At 43.0% G+C, this 20773-nt stretch overlaps 1 protein-coding gene across 1 annotated transcript in view; it reads right to left on the reverse strand.

The window, feature by feature from the left end:
• Window positions 1-20773, reverse strand: part of BMPR1B (bone morphogenetic protein receptor type 1B) — a 383487-nt gene that overhangs the window by 23243 nt on the left and 339471 nt on the right. The window contains exons 7-8 of the mRNA XM_079800103.1: window positions 4928-5024; window positions 3765-3903 (exon numbers count right to left, since the gene is read on the reverse strand). Coding sequence (XP_079656229.1) covers window positions 3765-3903; window positions 4928-5024 — 236 coding nt within the window. The remainder of the gene's footprint in view (window positions 1-3764; window positions 3904-4927; window positions 5025-20773) is intronic.

Here is a 20773-nt window from a genome sequence, read left to right on the forward strand (position 1 = left end):
GGTGGCCATCTTGTGTCCACATGGGGGCAGGATCTTTGACCACATGGGGGCAGCTATATTGTGTGTTGCAGTGATGATCAATCTGCATATTACTCTTTTATTAGATAGGATAGAGGCCTGGTACAGGGGTGGGGGCCTGTTGGTTTGCCCTGAAGGGTGTCCCGGGTCAGGGTGGGGTTCCCTTGGGGCATGGGGTGGCCTGAGTGAGGGGCCTGTGGTGGTTTGCAGGCCGGCCACGCCCCCTGGCAACCCAAGCGAGGCCCTGGTATCTGGAATTTATTTTCCTTCTACAATTGAAACTTTGTAGCCTGGAGCGGAGCCAAGCCTAGGGCTCCCTCCAGGGTGGCAGCCATTTCTGTGGCAGTTAATTCACCTTCTACAATTGAAACTTTGTAGCCTTAAGTGTGTGAGCCTGGCCAGGGTGTGTGGAAAGCTTTGCTTCCCCTGTTGCCACCGGCAACCCTGGCCTGCTCTCTCAAGCTCCATTCTGCCGCCATTTGTTTGAATTTGTTTACCTTCTATAATTGAAACTTTGTAGCTTGAGTGGAGGCTTAGGCCTGCAACAGCTATGGAAAGCTTGGCTTTCTCTGTTACCTGGGAAACCTTGCTCTCTGTGGCTGTAGCCATCTTGGTTTGGGTTAATTTGCATACTCGCCCTGATTGGCTGGTGGGCGTGGCTTGGCTGGTGGGCGTGGCTTGTGTAGCGAAGTGATGGTTAATTTGCATATTACCATTTTATTAGGGAGGATATATATATATATATATATATATATATATATATATATATAAAATTGATTTCAGAGAGGAAGGGAGAGAGATAGAGGAACTTCAGTGATGAGAGAGAATCATTGATCTGATGCCTCCTGCAGGTGCCCTGACTAGGAATCGAACTGTGACCTCCTGGTTCATAGGTCAATTCTCAATCACTGAACCACACTGGCCAGGCATAAACTATCTTAATTGTTACAACTACCCTAAGATATTCCTTCCTTAAAAATTGATACGTAAAGATATTTGACAAAAAGATATATAAGGCATGAATTTTCCCCTTACGTTAAAATATATAACAACTTAGTATCAAGGTGAGATACTCATATATTTTTGCACACTTTGCATTGTCTTAAAACAAAATCCTAAATCTGTAACAGTGAGATTTTCCCTTCATTAGTTTTATAGGATCCTCTTCCCAGCCTGCCCCTATCCAATGCCTTTCTTTGTTTTATTTAACTTACATTTGGTTCACTTCTCACAAACATCAAGAACACAGATTCCAGGCCTAGCCGCCTTGGCTCAGTGGATAGAGAGTTGGCCTGGGGACTGAAGGGTCCCGGGTTCCATTCTGATCAAGGGCACATGCCTTGGTTGCAGGCTCGATCTCCAGTAGGGGGTGTGCAGGAGGCAGCCAATCAATGATTATCTCTCATCATTGATGTTACTATCTCTCTCTCTCTCTCCCTTCCTCTCTGAAATCAATAAAATATTTTAAAAAAAAAGAAAAAAAAAAAGAACACAGATTCCAGAGGCAGATCATCTGGGTCTGAATCCTGGCTTCTCCACATACTAGCTAGTCGACCTATCTAGGCCTATGCCCTGGTGTGAATGCAGGCACATAGTTTGAGAACTTCCTCACAGGGTTGTTATAAGGATCAAATGAGACCAAATTTATTAAGGCCCGTATCTGGCCAGGATTTGAACCATGGCGATCTGGCTGTTCTTAACCATTTTGTGATATAAGCCAAATGCTATTTTTCTGTATCTAGATTGTAGAAATAAGATAGTATTTTCAAGGATATTAAAAGTTGTAGTTGAAAGCTTTTAAAACAAATTATTGAACAGCTCTTTAATCAAATGGGGAGATACAAAGTGAACAATGTATAGTCTCCACCCCTGAAGAAGTGAGAGTCCATCTAGACATAGACATACGAACATCAATTTAACAGTATTTTAATCTGCTATACTGACACTATAAGTAAAATGTTATGACAGAGTATTAATAGATTGGTTCAATTTGGTTAAATTGTCACAGAGATAAAATGTGAGGTAGGCCAGGAGCCAGAAGTCTGAAGAACTCCCCATAAAGTTATCATTGTTTCATTCAATGTTGTTTCATTATAACCTTGGAGAGATACTGTAGGAACTTAACTCTTGTCTATGTCAATTAACCTATGGTAAAATTGGTTTTGTTATGTCATTTCAGAACCCATTGAGGACGTCAAGTGAGGACTTACTGCATTTGAGAAACCATTACTCAAGGCTGATGCTAGGGCTCAGGGAGCAGGTAGAGAAGAGGTAGAAGATGATGTATGCCATGCAGACCAGGCTAATATAGAAGACCCATAAATGCTATTGGACAGTAGAATGTTTTATCCAGGGAAGTAACATAGTAAGGTCAAAGACTTCAGAGAGATAGCTCCATAGTAATGAGAAAGATGGGTTAGAAGGAGGAAAACAAATAGTTTTTAAGTCCAAGAGCATCAGTATCCGATTCATTAATACCAAAAGGGATTTAAATATTTGTACTTTTCTTTTTAAAATGTATAATATCTTAAATTTAAGAATTACATTTGATATATATTAATTTCAAAATAAAAATCAAGCAATTTGATAAGGATTTTTACATAAGAAAAATGTACATCCTCAGTAGCATCAGTTTGGTCATAATGACTACTTCACAAATGGTTTTCTGTCTGGTTTATTACCTCCAGGGGAGGTATTAGTCAACAAATACAGAGTATCAGTTATGCAAGATGAATAAGTCCTACAGATCTTCAATGCCTACAGTTAACAGCAATGTACTGTATTCTAAAATTTGTTAATAGAGTAAATCTTATATCGAGTGTTATCATAAAATAATAATAATAAACAAAGAGGACATGAGGAAACTTTTGGAGGTGGTGGATATGTGTATGGCATAGATTATGGTGATGTTTCAGGTATATATTCATCTCCAAACTCTTCAAGTTGTATTCATTAAATATAAACAGTTTTTTGTATGCCCAGAAATAATGTTAGAAGATAAATGCTTGCCTTGAGATTTCTTTTTTAATGTTACTTTTAGTACTAAATAAAAAAATGGCATAAGGAATAAAGTAAACAAGATATCCAAAGCCAGACCCAGACAACAAAGATTAGAAAAATCAATCTTAAGAGTTTATAAAGGAAAATACTTCTCATTAAAATTGTTATTTCCATCCCGAGTCCCACAACCTTTTTCTGGCCTGGTCCATAAAGGAACAGAATGTTTTTCTCATTAAAGCAAGTGCCTTGGACTCGGTATATATTTTCTTCAAGGTTGGCAGTGTGGACCATCAGAAAATTAAACCTCTCCTGAATGGAAAAGCCAGGACTTCACCCTGAAACATAAACCCTCCGACTGAAATGCAGCCTTCTTCCCTTGTAAAAGTACTCAGATCCCGGTTGGTTGTAATCCTTTTGCCTTCAAAAGCCAGGCCAAAGTGCAGTAATACTATCCTGACTGAAAACAGAGGGAAGATGGCCCCCATGTTTAATGTTCTCTAATCTGCTCTTTATCAGAATGTCTGAGGGTCTGGATTGTAACCATACACTGACATTAAAAAACAATCACCTTACCCCCAATGTCAAAATGTTATCAGGAAGCCCCGCATCTGAGATCTGATATCTAACGGATTGCACAGAATGTCCTCTTTGTCCTGCCCTATCTGTTTCAGTAAAATGAAACCCTGTATTTACTGACATTTCCTCTCAGAAAACATTCCTTTAAACTCAATATGTCCTTCTCCTACCAGCAGAGGGAGGCCTGACCCACTTCCTGAGCTCTGAGACTGCTCAATTAAGTCTTTCAGGGATTCGCCTGGAGGAATGTAAGTTTCATCCTGTTCCAACCCAATGCTGTACCGAGGTCTGGCTTCTTGTCTTTTATACCTAAAGATGCACAGAGGAACATCATTTTAGACACTGAGTTGCAATGAAACAGGCAAAACATTGTGATCCTGGCAAGTTTTACTTCTGCAAATAAAAACAATGCAAGATTAAATGCTCGGTATTTATTACCCTCAATAATGATTTTCAAAACACAAATTATAATTATTTTCCTAACTGATTCTTTAAAGTAAACTACATGTTTTTACTCAGTCTTAACCATCTACAATTCTTCTCCATTCCTTTTGATTATTACCCAACAGGCCACAGTCTGTTAACATTTCTGTATACTTCCATTATATTCATTCCCTAAAGCCTTTCCCTATTTAAGGTCCCCCTAATTAATATAGATATAAATTTTTGGTGTGCAAAAAACATTATGGCTAACTCTCTCATGTAAGGTAATATAGAAACCAATAATACAGATAAGTAAATATAAACTTTAAAAACTTTTTATCAATGGTTAGAAATAAATTTATTTGAATCCCATTTGCAGAATTGTATCATAAATGAGTATTATACAAGGCAAGAGACATGAATTTAAAGGTCCTTGATATTACACAAACTACAAAATAAGTTTTTAGGTGCTTAAAAGTTTAATTTGTAACCACCATACTTAACTTATAATATAGTAACTAAACTTATTGAATGTGATTATCTAAAATAATCTTTAAAAATATTTCAATACCAGGAAGGTTGTTAACTCAGTAAATAATTAATTATTAGAACAATCTAAGTTCAACATGCTCATTTCTCTGCTTAGAATCAAACTCAGTAGCAACTAGTTCCTTAATTCCCTACCTGTCCTAATTTCCCTAGGGGTGAAGTTTATCTGAAGCACAAATGAGATAGGCATCTATTAATAGATTCATTAGGACAAATACTCATCAATAGTAACAACATTATCAATGAAATCTAAGATCTAATTGGGTTAAAGGAAGCTGGGGTGGGTGAGCCAAGGGTAGGATAGTAGGTTGGCAAAGATATTATAAACTCAAAATTCTACCTCTACAAGTGGGAAACTTACCTGAAGTAACAGAATAAAATGATAAGGACCAACAGGAAACTACAGACAGTCACAGATATAAGTAAGGCTTTGTGGTGTACAGATCCATCAACAAAATCTGAAATTAAAAAGGAAGTAAATAGCACCATGATACAGAGAATATTTTCACCTAAAAATTAGGAAGCAACCCTTTCCTAAAAGTGCTTGCTAAGCTCCATATGCAAAATGTGAGAGGTACTTTTCATCTGCTAATTTAAATATATACTAGTGACCCGGTGCACGAAATTCGTGCACATTAAAAGGGGATTAATTAGAGGAAATAATTTAATATTGCTATTTGCCCTTTCTCTATAATACAAGTGTCAGAGATGAAAGAAAATTAGTAAAATGTATATGAAATCCTTCCTCCTGTCAGAGTCTGGGGCACGCCGCGGGACCCAGAGTCAAGTCCCTGCCCACCCACATGCACCTCAAAATCGTTTGAGACCCAAACCCGGCCGCCCCCCCCCCCCATTGGGCTAGATCCAGACCCAGCCAGTCCCACCCTTGTCAAGCCCTGTTGGGCAGGGGGCATAGCCTCAGGTCCCCTGGCCTGGCGCCAGGATGGGGGGCATGGCCTGATGTCCCCCAGCCCAGACCGAGACGGGGGCATGCCTTGAGGTCCTCCGTCAAGCCCTGCCAGGTGGGGGACATGGCCTGAGATCCCCTGTCAAGCCCTGCTGGGTCGGGGGCATGGCCTGAGGTCCCCCATCAAGTCCCACCAGGCAGGGGGGTGCAGCCTCAGGTCCCCCAGCCCAGCACTGGGAGGGGGGGCAGGGCCTCAGGTCCCCTATCAAGCCCCACTGGGTGGGAGGCATGGCCTGAGGTCCCTTGTCAAGCCCCACAAGGGCAGGGAGGGCGTAGCCTCAAGGTACCTCCTGATTGCTCATTAAGGCTCCTTAAGGAAACTTGGCCTCAGCTGTGGGTGCAGCCATCTTTGTGACAGAGTGATGGTCAATTTGCATATTCCCTATTTATTTTACAGGGTAATTTATATTGTCCCTTAAAATATATACACACTTTTTTCTGGTAGCTAACTTGATGTTTCTTTTCAGATTTAACCCATTGGAATTAACAGTTATTCAAAGTGTGTATGCATATTTTTGGGGGGCCATCATGTATATATATTCCAAATTAAATAATTTCAACTAGCATGAATCATCATTCATCTGGCACTTGGTTCAAGAGCATGCTGGAAGAAATGTGCTTGACATCCTATACAATAAAAGGGTAATATGCAAATCGACCGGATGGCAGAATAACTGGTTGCTATGACGTGTACTTACCACCAGGGGGCAGACACTCAACGCAGGAGCTACCCTCCCATCCCCCCAATGGTCAGTGCACTCTCACAGGGGGGAGCGCCGTTCAGCCACAAGCTGGGCTGATGGCTGGCAAGCACAGCAGCCCGCCTCTGGAGCAGCGCTAAGGATGTCTGGCAGCGGCTTAGGCCCATTCTACACAGGGAGCAGACTTAAACCATCAGTTGGAAATCCTCCAAGAGCTCCTGGACTACGAAAGGGCGCAGGCCAGGCTGAAGGAACCCCTCCCCACTGAGTGCATGAATGTTGTGCACTGGGCCTCTAGTCTATATCTATAATATAAAAGGGTAATATGCTAATAAGACTGGATGTCTTCCAGACTTCCTTCCTGATGAAGCCAGGGCCTGAGGGGTGCCAGCCTGGGTCCTGGGTGCCTGCTGGAGGCTGAAGGAGGGAAGCCTGGGTCCCAGGTGCCAGAGGGAAGCTGGTACCAGAGGGAAGCTGGTGCCAGCAGCCGGGGGAAGGAAGGCCTACTCTTGTACGAATTTTGATGCATCGGGCCTCTATTCCTATATAATAAAGAGGTAATATGCAAATTGACCATCACACCAACACACAAGATGGCTGCCCACATGTGGTCAAAGATCGCCGCCACAACATGGCCACCAGGGGAGGGAAGTTAGGGTGACCAGGCATGCAGGGGAGGGCAGTTGGGGGTGACCAGGCATGCAGGGGAGGGCAGTTAGGGGTGACCATGCCTGCAGGGGAGGGAGGTTGGGGGCAATCGGGCTGGTAGGGGAGCTGTTAGGCGTCGATCAGGCTGGCAGAAGAGTGGTTAGGGGGTGATCAGGCTGGCAGGCAGAAGTGGTTAGGGGCAATCAGGCAGATAGGCAGGCGAGCGGTTGGGAGCAAGCAGTCCTGGATTCTGAGAGGGACCCCAGATTGAAGAGGGTGCAGGCTGGGCTGAGGGACACACCCCCCATGCATGAATTTCATGCACCAGGCCTCTAGTATTTATATAAAAGCCTAAACGACCATTACGACCGAAAGACCAGAACGACTGGTTGCTATGACGCACACTGACCACCAGGGGGCAGACGCTCAACACAGGAGCTGTCCCCTGGTGGTCAGTGCGCTCCCACAGCCAACCTCCCGCAGCCCCTCCCCCCGGCCAGCTGGTCCCCATCGGATGCCGATGCTAAACCATTCGTAGATGACCTGCTTCTGGTTCGGGGTTTCCTATGTAGTACAGCAGCTCCTTTGCTGCAATCTATTGAAAGTCAGCCCTCGACACAAGGGTTTTTCTCGCTCCCATCCTCTCGCTTCCCCGGGGGCCACCCGTCCACCATGGTGGTGGCGCAGTGGCAAGAAAAGGGGGGGGACTGCGTGGTGGTGGGGCGCCTCTTGTGGCCTCCAGCGTCCGTTCCTTCTATGCTCGGCCCAGTGACCGTCACCTCCTCTCCCAACCCTGCCGGGGCCTTCGGGCTGTGGGCTGGGATGGGAAACCGGGGGCGGGTAGGGCAAATGTGGTCCCTTTCCCAGGGGGCCAAGGGCCAGCTCCCTCCTTGGAGCCAGCAGCCAACTTCCTCCTGTCCCTTCCCCCAGCCAGCAGGCCCCAATCAGCCTGGCTCCAATCAGCCTGGCCCCGATCAGCCAGGCCCCAATTGGTCCTGATCGCTGGCCAGGCCTAGGGGTCCCACCTGTGCATGAATTCGTGCACCGGGCTTCTAGTAAGATATAAATACAGCATATAAACAAATGTAATAAATGGATCAATGCCCCTAGAACATAATTAGGTAGTTCATCTTTATTTCAGATCCAGCTGATGGGTTTACAGGCTTTCCTTGTGTGGTTTCTGGAGTGCTGTATATCATGAATTTGTATTTAAAAATATATATATATATTCATTGTACACAAAACATAGTCATCTTCTGATGGATACAAAGGAATAGAATTCCTCAAATGTTCCCAAATACAGTATATGTGCATGCACATCACTTTAAATAAAGATGCCCTTCCAGAATACATACATGAATTTTTCATTAAAAGAATGGGTATGTTCTACTCAAAGGATTACTGTGTGATCCTTTTAAAGAGTAAATTATTAAATATTATTCATGTTGTTTTAACTCCAGTACCTAACAAATTGGATTTACATACAGTGTGATTTTTCAAACATCACAGAAATAAGAATGACTTAGACGACTTTATACAAATGCACATTAACTGACTTCAATCCCAGAGATTTTAATTCAGAGTATTTTTTAAATATTTTACTATAATTTTAAGTGATTTATATGCAGGTAATCTCAGGTACATATTTTGAGAAAATTGGCCTACAATCAGTTACACTTACATAGTAAGAATATTAGCACCATTCTTATTAAGGGCACCATATATCCTTGAGAGTGTGGTTACTGTTATTGAATTTTAAATGGTGTTTTGTAATTTATGACTTTGGTTACTACGGAGAAGTTTTCCAACTGTGCTGTATACCTTTAACTGTACAGCTACCTAAACACTTGGGCTGGGGACCTTATACCACCCAATGCAACTTATTTTTCTTAATCAAAAGTATGATATTTTCCATGAAAAAAATTACCACAAATTAAACAAAAATAAATTAAATTGCCATCACCTCACTGCTTAGGAAAATTACTACCAACATTTTATTTTATGTCTTTGCAGTATCATTTCAATGAACAAAAATGTTCATGAACAAAATATTTCACAAAAAGTTATTATATACACCCACATACATAGGAGCATTGTTCATAATAGCTAAAACATGGAAAAAATCAGAGTGCCCCCTGACAGATGAATATATAAGAAAAAATGTGGTTTATAAATACCTGGAACATTATTTAGCCTTAAAAAGGAAGGAAATTGTGACATATGCTACAAGATGGATGAATCTTGAGGACATTATGCTAAGTGAAATAACCCTGTCAGAAAGAGAAATAATGCATGATTCCACTATATGAGGTGCATAGGGTAGTCAAATTTATAAAGAGGAAAAGTAGAATGGTGGGCTGGGGAAAGGTGGAATTGGGAGAGTTAAGGTTTTTTTGCATGTAGAGTTTCAGTTTTACAAAATGAAAAGAGCTATGGAGATGAGTAGTGGTGATGGTTGGGCAACATTATGAAGGTATTGAATACACAGCTGTGCACTTAAAGTGGTTAAGATGATAAGTTTTATGTTATGTATTTTGCCACAATTAGTTTTCCAAAATTATTAGTTCAAAAGATATATATTTTGTCCTTTTATACAGATTGTCAAAATTTCCTAAAGAAAAGACTGCAACAGTTTCTATTTCCCCATCAATAGGAACATGTTTTAATCGCTTTGAAATAAAGTCTTACAGAAAACCTGTAAGGATAAAGAATTCTAGTATGCCCTTCACAGAGATTTCCAATCTAAAAAAATGTTTACCATATCCTATCTAATAAAAGAGTAATATGCAAATTGACCATCACTCCAACACGCAAGATGGCTGCCCCCATGTGGTCAAAGATGGCCGCCCCCATGTGATCAAAGATGGCTGCTCCCAAGTGGACAAAAGATGGCTGCCCCCAAGTGGACAAAAGATGGCCACCACAAGATGGCTGGCAGGGGAGAGCAGTTGTGGGCAATCAGGCCAGCAGGGGAGGGCAGTTGGGAGGGACCAGGCCTGCAAGGGAGGGCAGTTGGGGGCAATCAGGCCTACAGGGGAGGGCAGTTAGGGGTGACTGGGCTAGCAGAGGAGGGCAATTGGGGGCGACCCGGCCTGCAGAGGAGGGCAGTTAGGGGTGACTGGGCTGGCAGAGGAGGGCAATTGGGGGCGACCAGGCCTGCAGAGGAGAGCAGTTGGGGGGAACCAGGCCTGTAGGGGAGGGAAGTTTGGGGGGGCCAGGCCTTCAGGGGAGGGCAGTTGGGGGTGACCAGGCCTGCAGGGGAGGACAGTTAGGGGTTACCAGGCTAGCAAGGGAGGGAAGTTAGTGATGACCGGGCCAGCAGGGGAGGGCAGTTGGGGGCGACCAGGCCTGGAGGGGAGGGCAGTTAGGGGCAACCAGGCCTGCAGGGGAGGGAAGTTGGGGGCGACCAGGCCAGCAGAGGAGGGCAGTTAGGGGCAACCAAGCTGTAAGGGGAGGGCAGTTAAGGGTGACCGGGCCAGCAGGGGAGGACAGTTGGGGGTGACCAGGTTTGCAAGGGAGGACAGTTAGAAGCAACCAGGCTGGCACAGGAGGGCAGTCAGGGGCAATCGGGCTAGCAGGGGAGTAGTTAGGATATGATCAGGCTGGCAGGCAGAAGCAGTCAGGGGCAATCAGGCAGGCAGGCAGGTGAGTGGTTGGGAGCCAGCAGTCCTGGATTATGAGATCCAGTTGGATCGGGCCTAAATGGGTAGTTGGGCATCCCTCGAGGGTTCCCAGATTGGAGAGGGTGCAGGCTGGGCTGAGGGACAACCCCCCCCCCATGCACGAATTTTGTGCACCTGGCCTCTAGTTTACTTTATAATTCTGTTCCCTTAGTGTGTGTGTTTGTGCCTCTCTCTATATATATACAGTTATATGCTGCATAATGACATTTCAATCAATGACTTCATACATGACAGGTTATATCACCTTATCATATAATGAAACTTAAATTCCTATCATCTAGTGTCACTGTAGGTGTCCTAACAGTGTGGTGTAACAAATTACAATAACCTATGTATGCAGTACAGTACCATGCTGTACAGGGTTGTAGCCTAGGAACAACAGACTATACCACAGACCTCGGTGTGCAGTAGGCTATAACATCTAGGTGTGTGTAAGTGCACTCTATGATGCTCCCACAATGATGAAATCACCTAACAACTCATTTCTCAGAATGTATCCCCATCATTAAGTGATGCATGGCTGGATATACTTGCATTCATGTTTATTTATTTATTTGCATGTGTTTACAATTTAAGAGTCATTTGAAGTTACAGGCATAACATACCTACCCATAAACACTTCTGAGTGCACTTCCTAAGAACAAGGGCATTGTCTCACCAAATGGTAATCTAATTACTAAAATCAGGAAATGAACATGAACATACACGTTGAAAATCAAGCTTACTCTGAAACATTTCAGAGAGTTTAGATTACTTATAATAAATTAAAATCCACATATCTTCCTATGAATTTCTTTCCCTAATATTATAATGGTAATGTTACGATTTACTCATCAATCTGAAATATATGTTTAACAATTAGTTATGATCTATACTACCTGCCAAACATTACTGGAAATAGTCTGCATCTGAAAAGACTAAATGAGACACCATTAAAATGAGCAGTTTATGCTCAGCCAGTGTGGCTCAGTGGTTGAGCTTCAACCTATGAACCAGGAGGTCACAGTTAGATTCCCGGTCAAGGCAAATGCCTGGGTTGCAGGCTTGATCCCCAGCATGGGGTATACAGGAAGCAGTCGATCAATGATTCTCTCTCATCACTGATGTTTCTCTCTCTCCTCCTCTCCCTTTCTCTCTGAAATCAATAAAAATATATATATTTTAAAAATAAATAAATTAAATTAAATAAGCAGTTTTATATTAACAAATTCAGAAACACTGTCAATGGTCCAGAAAAAAATTTCAGAAACTTGACTCACTACAGCACATTTCCAAAAGGCCTTTAATTAAGGCTTTAATATTAACAGAAATCAGATATAATTAGCACATGTATTAACTGAAAAGCGTTACCTAGGAAATCTTGAAAATAATTCGTGGGCTCTTAAAATTAAGTAGGCTAAGAATTTACACAATGAACTGTCTCCGTAAAATTTTTCTCTACTCCCACCTCCCTTAGGTGCTAGGCAAAGTTAACAATAAACACAAGGTGAGCACAATACCTCTGCCAGTAAGAGCCCAATTCACAATGTTTACATATGCAGGTGTGCAAATACCATGGTACATATACGTGCAAATACGATCTCTGGAAACTTGGCTTAAAATGCTTTTCTAATTTTAAGGATAACAAAAGCAAAAAAAACCTGAAATTTGAAAAGAAAACCAAAGAGAAGCATGCTGGATACTCAATTAAAACTAGAGGAGCTAACTACATAAGCATGAAGTATTATCAGTGTATGAATACAGAATACTTTCTCATTCAAGGGAAATAATTTTACTAAAACTTTCAGCCTCACTGCCTTTTATTTCCCATGTAAATGACCTGTAAGAACTCGTATCTATTGCTCATCTTATCAAATGTCTAATTTACGAGAGCAATGCGAACAGAAGGGACCCAAGGGACTCTTTCCTTGCCATCCAGCGCTTTTCTAAGGCTAGCATTACCTTCCCGTTTGCCTTTCCTTTGCCCCAATAACTCTACCCCTGCAGCCTCATCTCTGCCTCCCTGTCTTCTGTCATGAACAGGTGATCCTTATCAATAAACCTTTGTTTCTGTTGGTCGTGCCGGTCATGTTTTAATCTGCCATTACCCGTGCTCAGAGCATTAACAATGTAAACATTCAAGTCACTGCCAGAGTGTTGGAAAGCGAACACGTCCAGATGCCTATCAGGAGAGGAACGGGGCCTGCAGTTCCCCAGGGCAGCAGATTTCGACCTGCACGGTCCCTCCAGCTGCTCAGGCAAGTGGAACGGAGAACTCTCCAGGGAAGTCTGGTTCACCCTGAGAGGCAAGAAGAATCACCAGTGGTCTCCTAATAGCATGCTGCCACTATGTGTCTCCTCTTCGATAATTAGCTGGACTGTCACAGCTTAAAATGACAGGACCGTTCTCATAAAGCCAGAAGATGGTTCAAATTGCAATAAGAATTTTAATAGGAAATGTAATAAATGTTCTGGTAACAAAGGAAGACAGAATTTTTATATACAGATTAATTTTGTTCAATGAGAAATAAAAAGACTATTTCTAAAAATCCTTTCAATACAGTGCTAACCGGAAATTCAAAAATAGGAGCTGAATATTTCAAAGAATGTTAGATTTACTCCCTGGCAAGGAATATAGCTCAGTATTGGTCTATATTGCTACTAGAAGCCCAGTGCACGAAATTCGTGCACGGCGGGGGGTTGTCCCTCAGCCCAGTCTGTACCCTCTCCAATCTGGGACATCCCTCTCACAATCCAGGACTGCTGGCTCCCAACTGCTTGCCTGCCTGCCTTCCTGATTGCCCCTAACCGCTTCTGCCTGCCAGCCTGATCACCCCCTAACCACTCCTCTGCCAGCCTGTTTGCCCCAACTTCCCTCCTCTGCCAGCCTGGTCACCCCTAACTGCCCTCTCCTGCAGGGTTGATCACCTCCAACTGCTCTCCCTTGCAAGCCTGGTCCCTCTCAACTGCCCTCCCTTGCAGGCCGGGTGCCTCCCAACTGCCCTCTTCTGCTGGCCATCTTGTGGTGGCCATCTTGTGTCCACATGGGGGCAGGATCTTTGACCACATGGGGGCAGCTATATTGTGTGTTGCAATGATGATCAATCTGTATATTACTCTTTTATTAGATAGAATAGAGGCCTGGTGCACGGGTGGGGGCCAGCTGGTTTGCCCTGAAGGGTGTCACAGATAAGGGTTGGGGTTCCCTTGGGGCGTGGGGCGGCCTGAGCGAGGGGCCTGTGGTGGTTTGCAGGCCGGCCACGCCCCCTGGCAACCCAAGGGGAGGCCCTGGTATTTGGAATTTATTTTCCTTCTACAATTGAAACTTTGTAGCCTGGGGCGGCAGCCATTTCTGGGGCGGCAGCCATTTCTGTGGCAGTTAATTCACCTTCTATAATTGAAACTTTGTAGCCTTAAGGGGGTGAGCCCGGCCAGGGTGTGCGGAAAGCTTTGCTTCCCCTGTTGCTGCCGGCAACCCTGGCCGGCTCTCTCAAGCTCCATTTTGCCGCCATTTGTTTGAATTTGTTTACCTTCTATAATTGAAACTTTGTAGCTTGAGTGGAGGCTTAGGCCTGCAACGGCTATGGAAAGCTTGGCTTCCTCTGTTACCTGGGAAACCTTGCTCTCTGTGGCTGTAGCCAACTTGGATTGGGTTAATTTGCATACTCGCCCTGATTGGCTGGTGGGTGTGGCTTGGCTGGTGGGCGTGGCTCATGTAGCGGAGTGATGGTTAATTTGCATATTACCATTTTATTAGAGAGGATGGCATAATATAGGTCTCAGGAGGAAAATTCTGCCCTTTGCATTCTAGACACTATCAGATATTTGATCTATCTGTGTTGTGGAGATGAACCACTGGTTAAATACCTGTTACCTATGGAGTTCAATTTGTAATGGGCATATCTAAACTAACCAATAGCAATTTTAAAAAAAAATCTGTAAACTGCTCAGAATTTATTTTTTAATTGAGTAAAAAGAAATATAAGGTAAATTTTAACTTTGGAAATTCTATAATTTGCCTTAAAATACATGGAATTTACCATATTTCCTAACAGAATCTTATGTCTGATACATTTTTATGAAATAAATATGTAATATACACTGAGTGGCCAGATTATTATGATCTATGAATGCATAATAATCTGGCCACTCAGTGTGTGTGTGTGTGTGTGTGTGTGTGTGTGTGTATTAATTAAAGGCCCAGTGCATGAATTCATGCATGGGTGGGGTCCGGCCAGCCTGGCCAGGGGGAAGGGACATGGGCGGTTGGCCAGCCTGCCTGCTGGTCGAACTCCTGGTCGAGGGGACAATTTGCATATTAGCCTTTTATTATATAGGATATACAATGAGTGGCCAGATTATTATGCTTCCAGAGAGCTTAATAATCTGGCCACTCAGTGTATATGAGTAATTCCCATATTTGAAGAAATTTATGCCTATTTCAAATATATCAACTTTTATTTTGTAAAAGCCAAATTATGGGATCCCATTTAATTAAGCAAGGGCTTCTGTTCATTTCAACACCAGTCTTTCACTTCCTTAAGTGCTCACTTAAAACAATTAAATAAAAACAAGTGACTACAATGAGTAATTTGAGGGAGAGCTTGTCAAATTCTCCCACCTACATGCCATTTCAAGAGGACCCTTTACTCACAAAGTCTTGGTCCAACCATCTGGTGCTGAGTCAGGGCCTAAGCCATCTCCCCCAGCACCACTGCTTTTGCAGGCAGAGACCGGACACCAGCACCGCCACTGCTCCCTTCAGCCTCTCCATCAGCACAGACATCTCTCCTTCCTCCTAGCACCAGCCCCAGTTTACTGGGCTTCCCAGATCACACCTTATTGTTTATGATGAAGCGGCTGCATTGGACCTAATTGCCTTTTACATTTCCTCCTTCGGGAGAAAGATTGTTTTCCTAGCGTATTCTGCTTTGCTGGTGCTGAAACGGAATCAGCAAAGCAAAGGAGAATGAATATTCCTAAAAAAATTTAGCTGCATTCTGGCCACTCCTCATCTTCTTTTTTTGAAACAAAAGATGACAAATAACATTTAAAGGATATAAATATACATTGATAAGTACTGTTGAATGTGACTGTGAGAGAGTCTGAGAAAACTCTGGACAGGTAGAAAAGGTTTCCTATGCATTTGTTTGTAATAAGGACAAATTACTTGTAAGTGTTCACCCCTACACGCAGTACGTCTCTGACCTCTCATATCAGAAGCCTGTTATGTGTAGCATCTAGTAACACAGATGTTTTGCTATAAGGTTAATCATTTAACTTTTTTGGAAGAGTAATTATTAAAGAACAACAACGACAAAAAATGGTGAGGTGGAATTTTCTTCCCTCTATTCTTCTAATAACATAGTCTTTGTTTTTATAGTGACTTGACATATAGATTTATAATAAATCTATAATAACATACATTAATCTACTAGGCAGTGCCTAGTACAGAGCTTCCCAGGATATGGTCTCTGGAACTCCTTAGAAATGCATATTATTGGGGCGCACTCAGACCTACTACTAGTAAATCAAGAACTAGGTGGGGTCCAGTAATCTGCATTTTAACAAGCCCACCACATGATTCTGATGCACTTAAAAGTTTGAAAGCCAGTGTCCTAGTACACTAGTGGGACTTACTAAACGTTAAATTAGAGGGAAGAAGAGGAGAGAGGAGGAGGGAGGGAGAGAGAGTATAAGAACACACACAAGACGTGCAAGAAGCAGATCCAGCAACCTCTAACACTAGATCCTAAAAATAGTAATTCATGCATGTCTGAGAGTTTCTGCCTAAGGCAAATATAACAGGAAGATTACTTTGAAAGTAATCATATTGATTGTTTGTCCATTGTTATGTGAAATGGCTTACCACTGTTTCCTTAGAGTTTTCTGACTCACATGGGGAAAAGCATTTTTTTTTTTTTTTAGAATGTCAGAGCTTTCTACAGAATATTCAGTGAGATGACACACTGGCCCACGTCCTCTCTCCACCACCTGTTCTAGCTGAGTAAACTTCCCACAGTATCTAATCTCAGGATTCCTCAGCTTTCATGTCTGTGAAATAGGAATAATACTAACAGTGCCTTCGTCTGTGGGTTGTTATGAGGATGAAATGAGTTAGTATATGCCAAGTACTTAAAAAAGAGCCATAACAAGTATGCATTCCACTCACATAAGCAATTATCACGATTATTATGATAATGTCCATTGTCCTTAGGCCAGAAAATTGGCCTGAGCTCTGAGCTTCGGAGGGCCCTGCCCTGGCTCTCTCCAACCGCGCCCCTTCCCATGTGGCAGTGGATCTGCAGGACCCAGAGGATGTGTCCACCCTGAACTTGGCCCACGCCGCTCTCCATTATGGACACCACTGGACAACGCCCAGAAGTCTGGAATCTCCTGTCGAACAGGCCTCATGCCTGGGTTTGTGTCTAGGAATTGTGAGGCCGCCTTCTTTACTCCTGTGCCCCTGAGGGTGGACCAAGGAGATGGTGAGTGTGCCTCAAGTCTGAGGGGTGGCCAAGGGTGTTTGGAGCAAGACATGTGAGTGGAGTATAAGCCAGTCGGCTGGAGCGTTCCAGCGTAAGTGCCTGATAATGAAGCTTTTTGATCACTAAGGCATCCACTCAAAGACATCCATCTCCAATAACCATATTGCCAGCTGTAAGACACAGCTACTAGGAAAACAATGAGATTAGAAACCAGACCACAATACCCATGAAGTTTCCTTTCAGAAAGCCCTGGATAACCTAGACAACTGACCACTCCAGTAACCCTGCTTTTTCTTATCTGCACCCTAATCTAATTATCGCTCTTTCGCTTTAAATTCACCAATAGCGAGTCTACGAAATCCAAGGCACCACACACTCAATCTAACAAAAGCAGAACGCCAGGTCCAAGCTTGCTCATTCATTCTCTCTCTCTCTCTCTCTCTCTCTCTCTCTCTCTCTCTCTCTCCCCACCGCCATGACCTTGTGTGGCCCTCAGGCATACCCTATACCCTCCAGAACCTGTGAATAATAAATCTTTTTTTTTTCTTCAAAGCTCCCCGATAGTTGTTGCTGAGGTGAGTCTTACAATCATCATAAGAACCATAAGGTCCAGTCCAGCCACAGCACTGACTCCAGTGGGGAAATGTCTGTGGGGGCCGCCACAAGCAGTGCAGGCCCAGGTGAGGGCTCGGGCATTCCAGCCGACAGCATCGCTATCCATAGGCTGAGACCAACACAACACAGGTGTCCACGTGCATGCCTGAGAGGCACCTCAGTGCAGGAGAAAAACGAAAATGGAGATCCCCACCACTCACTCCCATGTTGGAGAGAATGGCTCAGTAGTTCCAGCATTCTAAACGCCGACCTGGTGTTTTCCATCATCATCATGAACCTGTATTTGTTAAGTTAACCTAATGGATTTCATTTACCAATCTTCTATATTGGTTTATGAGTTTTAAACATGTAGGTAAATGATATGTGGACCTACACTTATATTACTCTGCAGCCCCACAAGTTAGGGATAGTCCTAAGTATTTAAAAAAAATATAGCAAAAATTAAAAATATCAAAAGAAGGTGGCTCTATAAGTCTTTAATACCATCCCTATTCTTTATGTGGGTTTTATACCAACCACATATACACATATCTCCAATATGATTATGAAAAACAATGTAAATGTAGCCGCTTCAAAATGGAGTTGGAACTGCCATCCAAGAGGAATTGGCTTGCAAGTCTTACTCCTCAAATCTTTGGAATGTTAAAAATGAACAAAATAACCTTTTGGGCCTTAAAGCAGGACTATATTCCAAATAACTGTTTGCAAAAATAACAAAGAGCAGATATGAAAATTAAAGACACTCTTTAGAATTTGCATCATTATGTTAGTTTATCTGCATCTACAGAAATTTCTTCCTTCTATTCATGTTATTATTCTCCTTCCCTTTCTCATAAGAATCCCTTGCTCTCCCCTCCTAAGCAAAACACAATTTGGATTTCTGCCTGAATAAATGCTTCCTCAATAGCTATTCTTTTGAATCTCAAATGCTTGTTGCTTTTCACCTTGGCCTTTTACTTTTAGGTTAATATATCATATATATATATATATATATATATATATATATATATATATATATATGGCTAAGCGACCATCCGACCAGCCGGTAGGTATTACACGCACTGACCACCAGGGGGCAGACGCTCAACGCAGGAGCTGCCGAGCTGCAGTGACTTGGCAGTGGTGGTTCTAGGGTGATGCACCCTGGAACCAGAGAGGCGGGAGCCGGATTCTGGGGTGCATCACCTGAGAACCGCCCTCTTGTAATTCGGGACCCCTTGGGGGATGTCAGAGAGCCAGTTTCAGCCTGATCCCCGCAGGCCAGGCCAAGGGACTCCACCTGCCAGAGGGACCCTGCTCACTCCGCAGATGCCCTTCAAGCCATGGCACTACCCCAGCTACAGCGGCTGGGGAGGGACTGCAGGAGGTTGGCTCCAGGGCGTGTCCAGCCAGTCTCACCCAGTTCCACCCCCAGCCACCTTCTAATTAATTTCCTTTCAATGTGCATGAATCCGTGCACCGGGGCACTAGTGTAAACATAATCCATTATGGCTGCAACTCTAATGTTCCTGACCAAGGCATTACTGATATCCAGTAAAGATATATAGTACACGTCCAATAAAAATGTATATGGTGGAAGCAAAAAAAAAAACAAAAACAAAAAAACCCTTAGTATATGGTACAACTATGTAAAAAATGCCAGTGCTTTCAAATCACAGTCTGCACTGACTTTTACTGCACACCAAAGTGAGTGTGACAAAAGTGTGAGGTAGAGTCCACCGAGAGCTTGCCTAGGCACTACCTGGGATCCTCAGCGTTTAAAGCAGTAAACCCTAATGCCACTAAACTCCACCCAAGCAGACACTTCGCATGATCCTCAGTATAATCCACCTGCATCCTCTTCCCAGTGCATTGAACCAAGGATGTGTCTTCTCAATGCTGCTGCCCTTCTTTTCAAACCCTTTTCACTCAGTTCTCTAGATATTTATCCCACTATTTTTTAAAGTCCCTACATCCTCCACCTTCTCAGAGAATACGCCTTCACTCCCTGGTCCTAACTAGAATCTGGCTCCATCTACAGGACAACACATGCACTGCAGTCCTTTCAGCCTCAGAAAGAAAGAGTGAATTTTTCTAAGCCCTATTGTTACTTCTAGGATACATCACTTCCACTTGCACATTAGAAACCTTTCCTCCTTGACAAAGATATTCTAAAATCTATCATTTCTACCCTTCCTTTCCAGCCGCTCTTCCCTCTCCTCTCTCCCTCCCTACTAACCCAAAAGCCCATATACTAGTGCTATTATTCAAAATGTTGTCCACAGACCACCTACTTTTTGAAACTGATTCACAAAGAAATAACTATGGAAACTAAAAGTAAACATTTAGAATTTTACTACAATTTGACATCAGTGAACTTCTCTGTAAACTTCTTAGTCTTTTTCTAGCAAAATTGTTGCCCAAACTGTTTTTTTAAAATATATTTTTATTGATTTCAAAGAAGAAGGGAGAGGGAAAGAAAGATAGAAACATCAACGATGAGAGAGAATCATTGATTGCCTGCCTCCTGCATGCCCCCAACCAGGGATCGAGCCCGCAACCCTGGCATGTGCCCCTGACCGGAATCGAACGTAGGACCCTTCAGTCCATAGTCCCATGCTCTATCCACTGAGCCAAACCAGCTAGGGCTTGTTGCCCAAACTTTAATGTGTATATAAACAACTTGGGGAATCTTGTTTAAAAATGTGGGTTTAGTTAGTCTGGGATGGAGCCTGAGATTCTGCATTTCCAACGAGTTCCAAATGATAATGATGCTGCTAGTTTACAAGCCCATTCTGAATAGTGAGGCTTCAAACATCTTAATTAGGAGGTTTTCTCCAACCAGCCTTGCTGTTTCATATGCTGGTATTTAGCTATTGTTTCTCAAATTTCACAAACTAAACCTCTGCACTTTCCATTGCCTCTGTTTAGAGTCACTGCTACTTACAGGCTGTGCAACCTTGGGAAAGTTAATTAACCTCACTGTGCTGTAATTTCCTCATCTTTAAATGGAGATTAATAATCCTAAGTACCTCATTGGATTGTTGTGAGGCTCAAATGGGTTAATTAATGTAAACTTAGCATAATGCTTGGATGTATTAGCCATTTTAATTTTTAAAATTTTTATTCTTGCCTTATTCACTTGGC

Source organism: Cnephaeus nilssonii (assembly GCF_951640355.1).
Source record: "Cnephaeus nilssonii genome assembly, chromosome: 1".
NCBI classification, from domain to species: Eukaryota; Metazoa; Chordata; class Mammalia; order Chiroptera; family Vespertilionidae; genus Cnephaeus; species Cnephaeus nilssonii.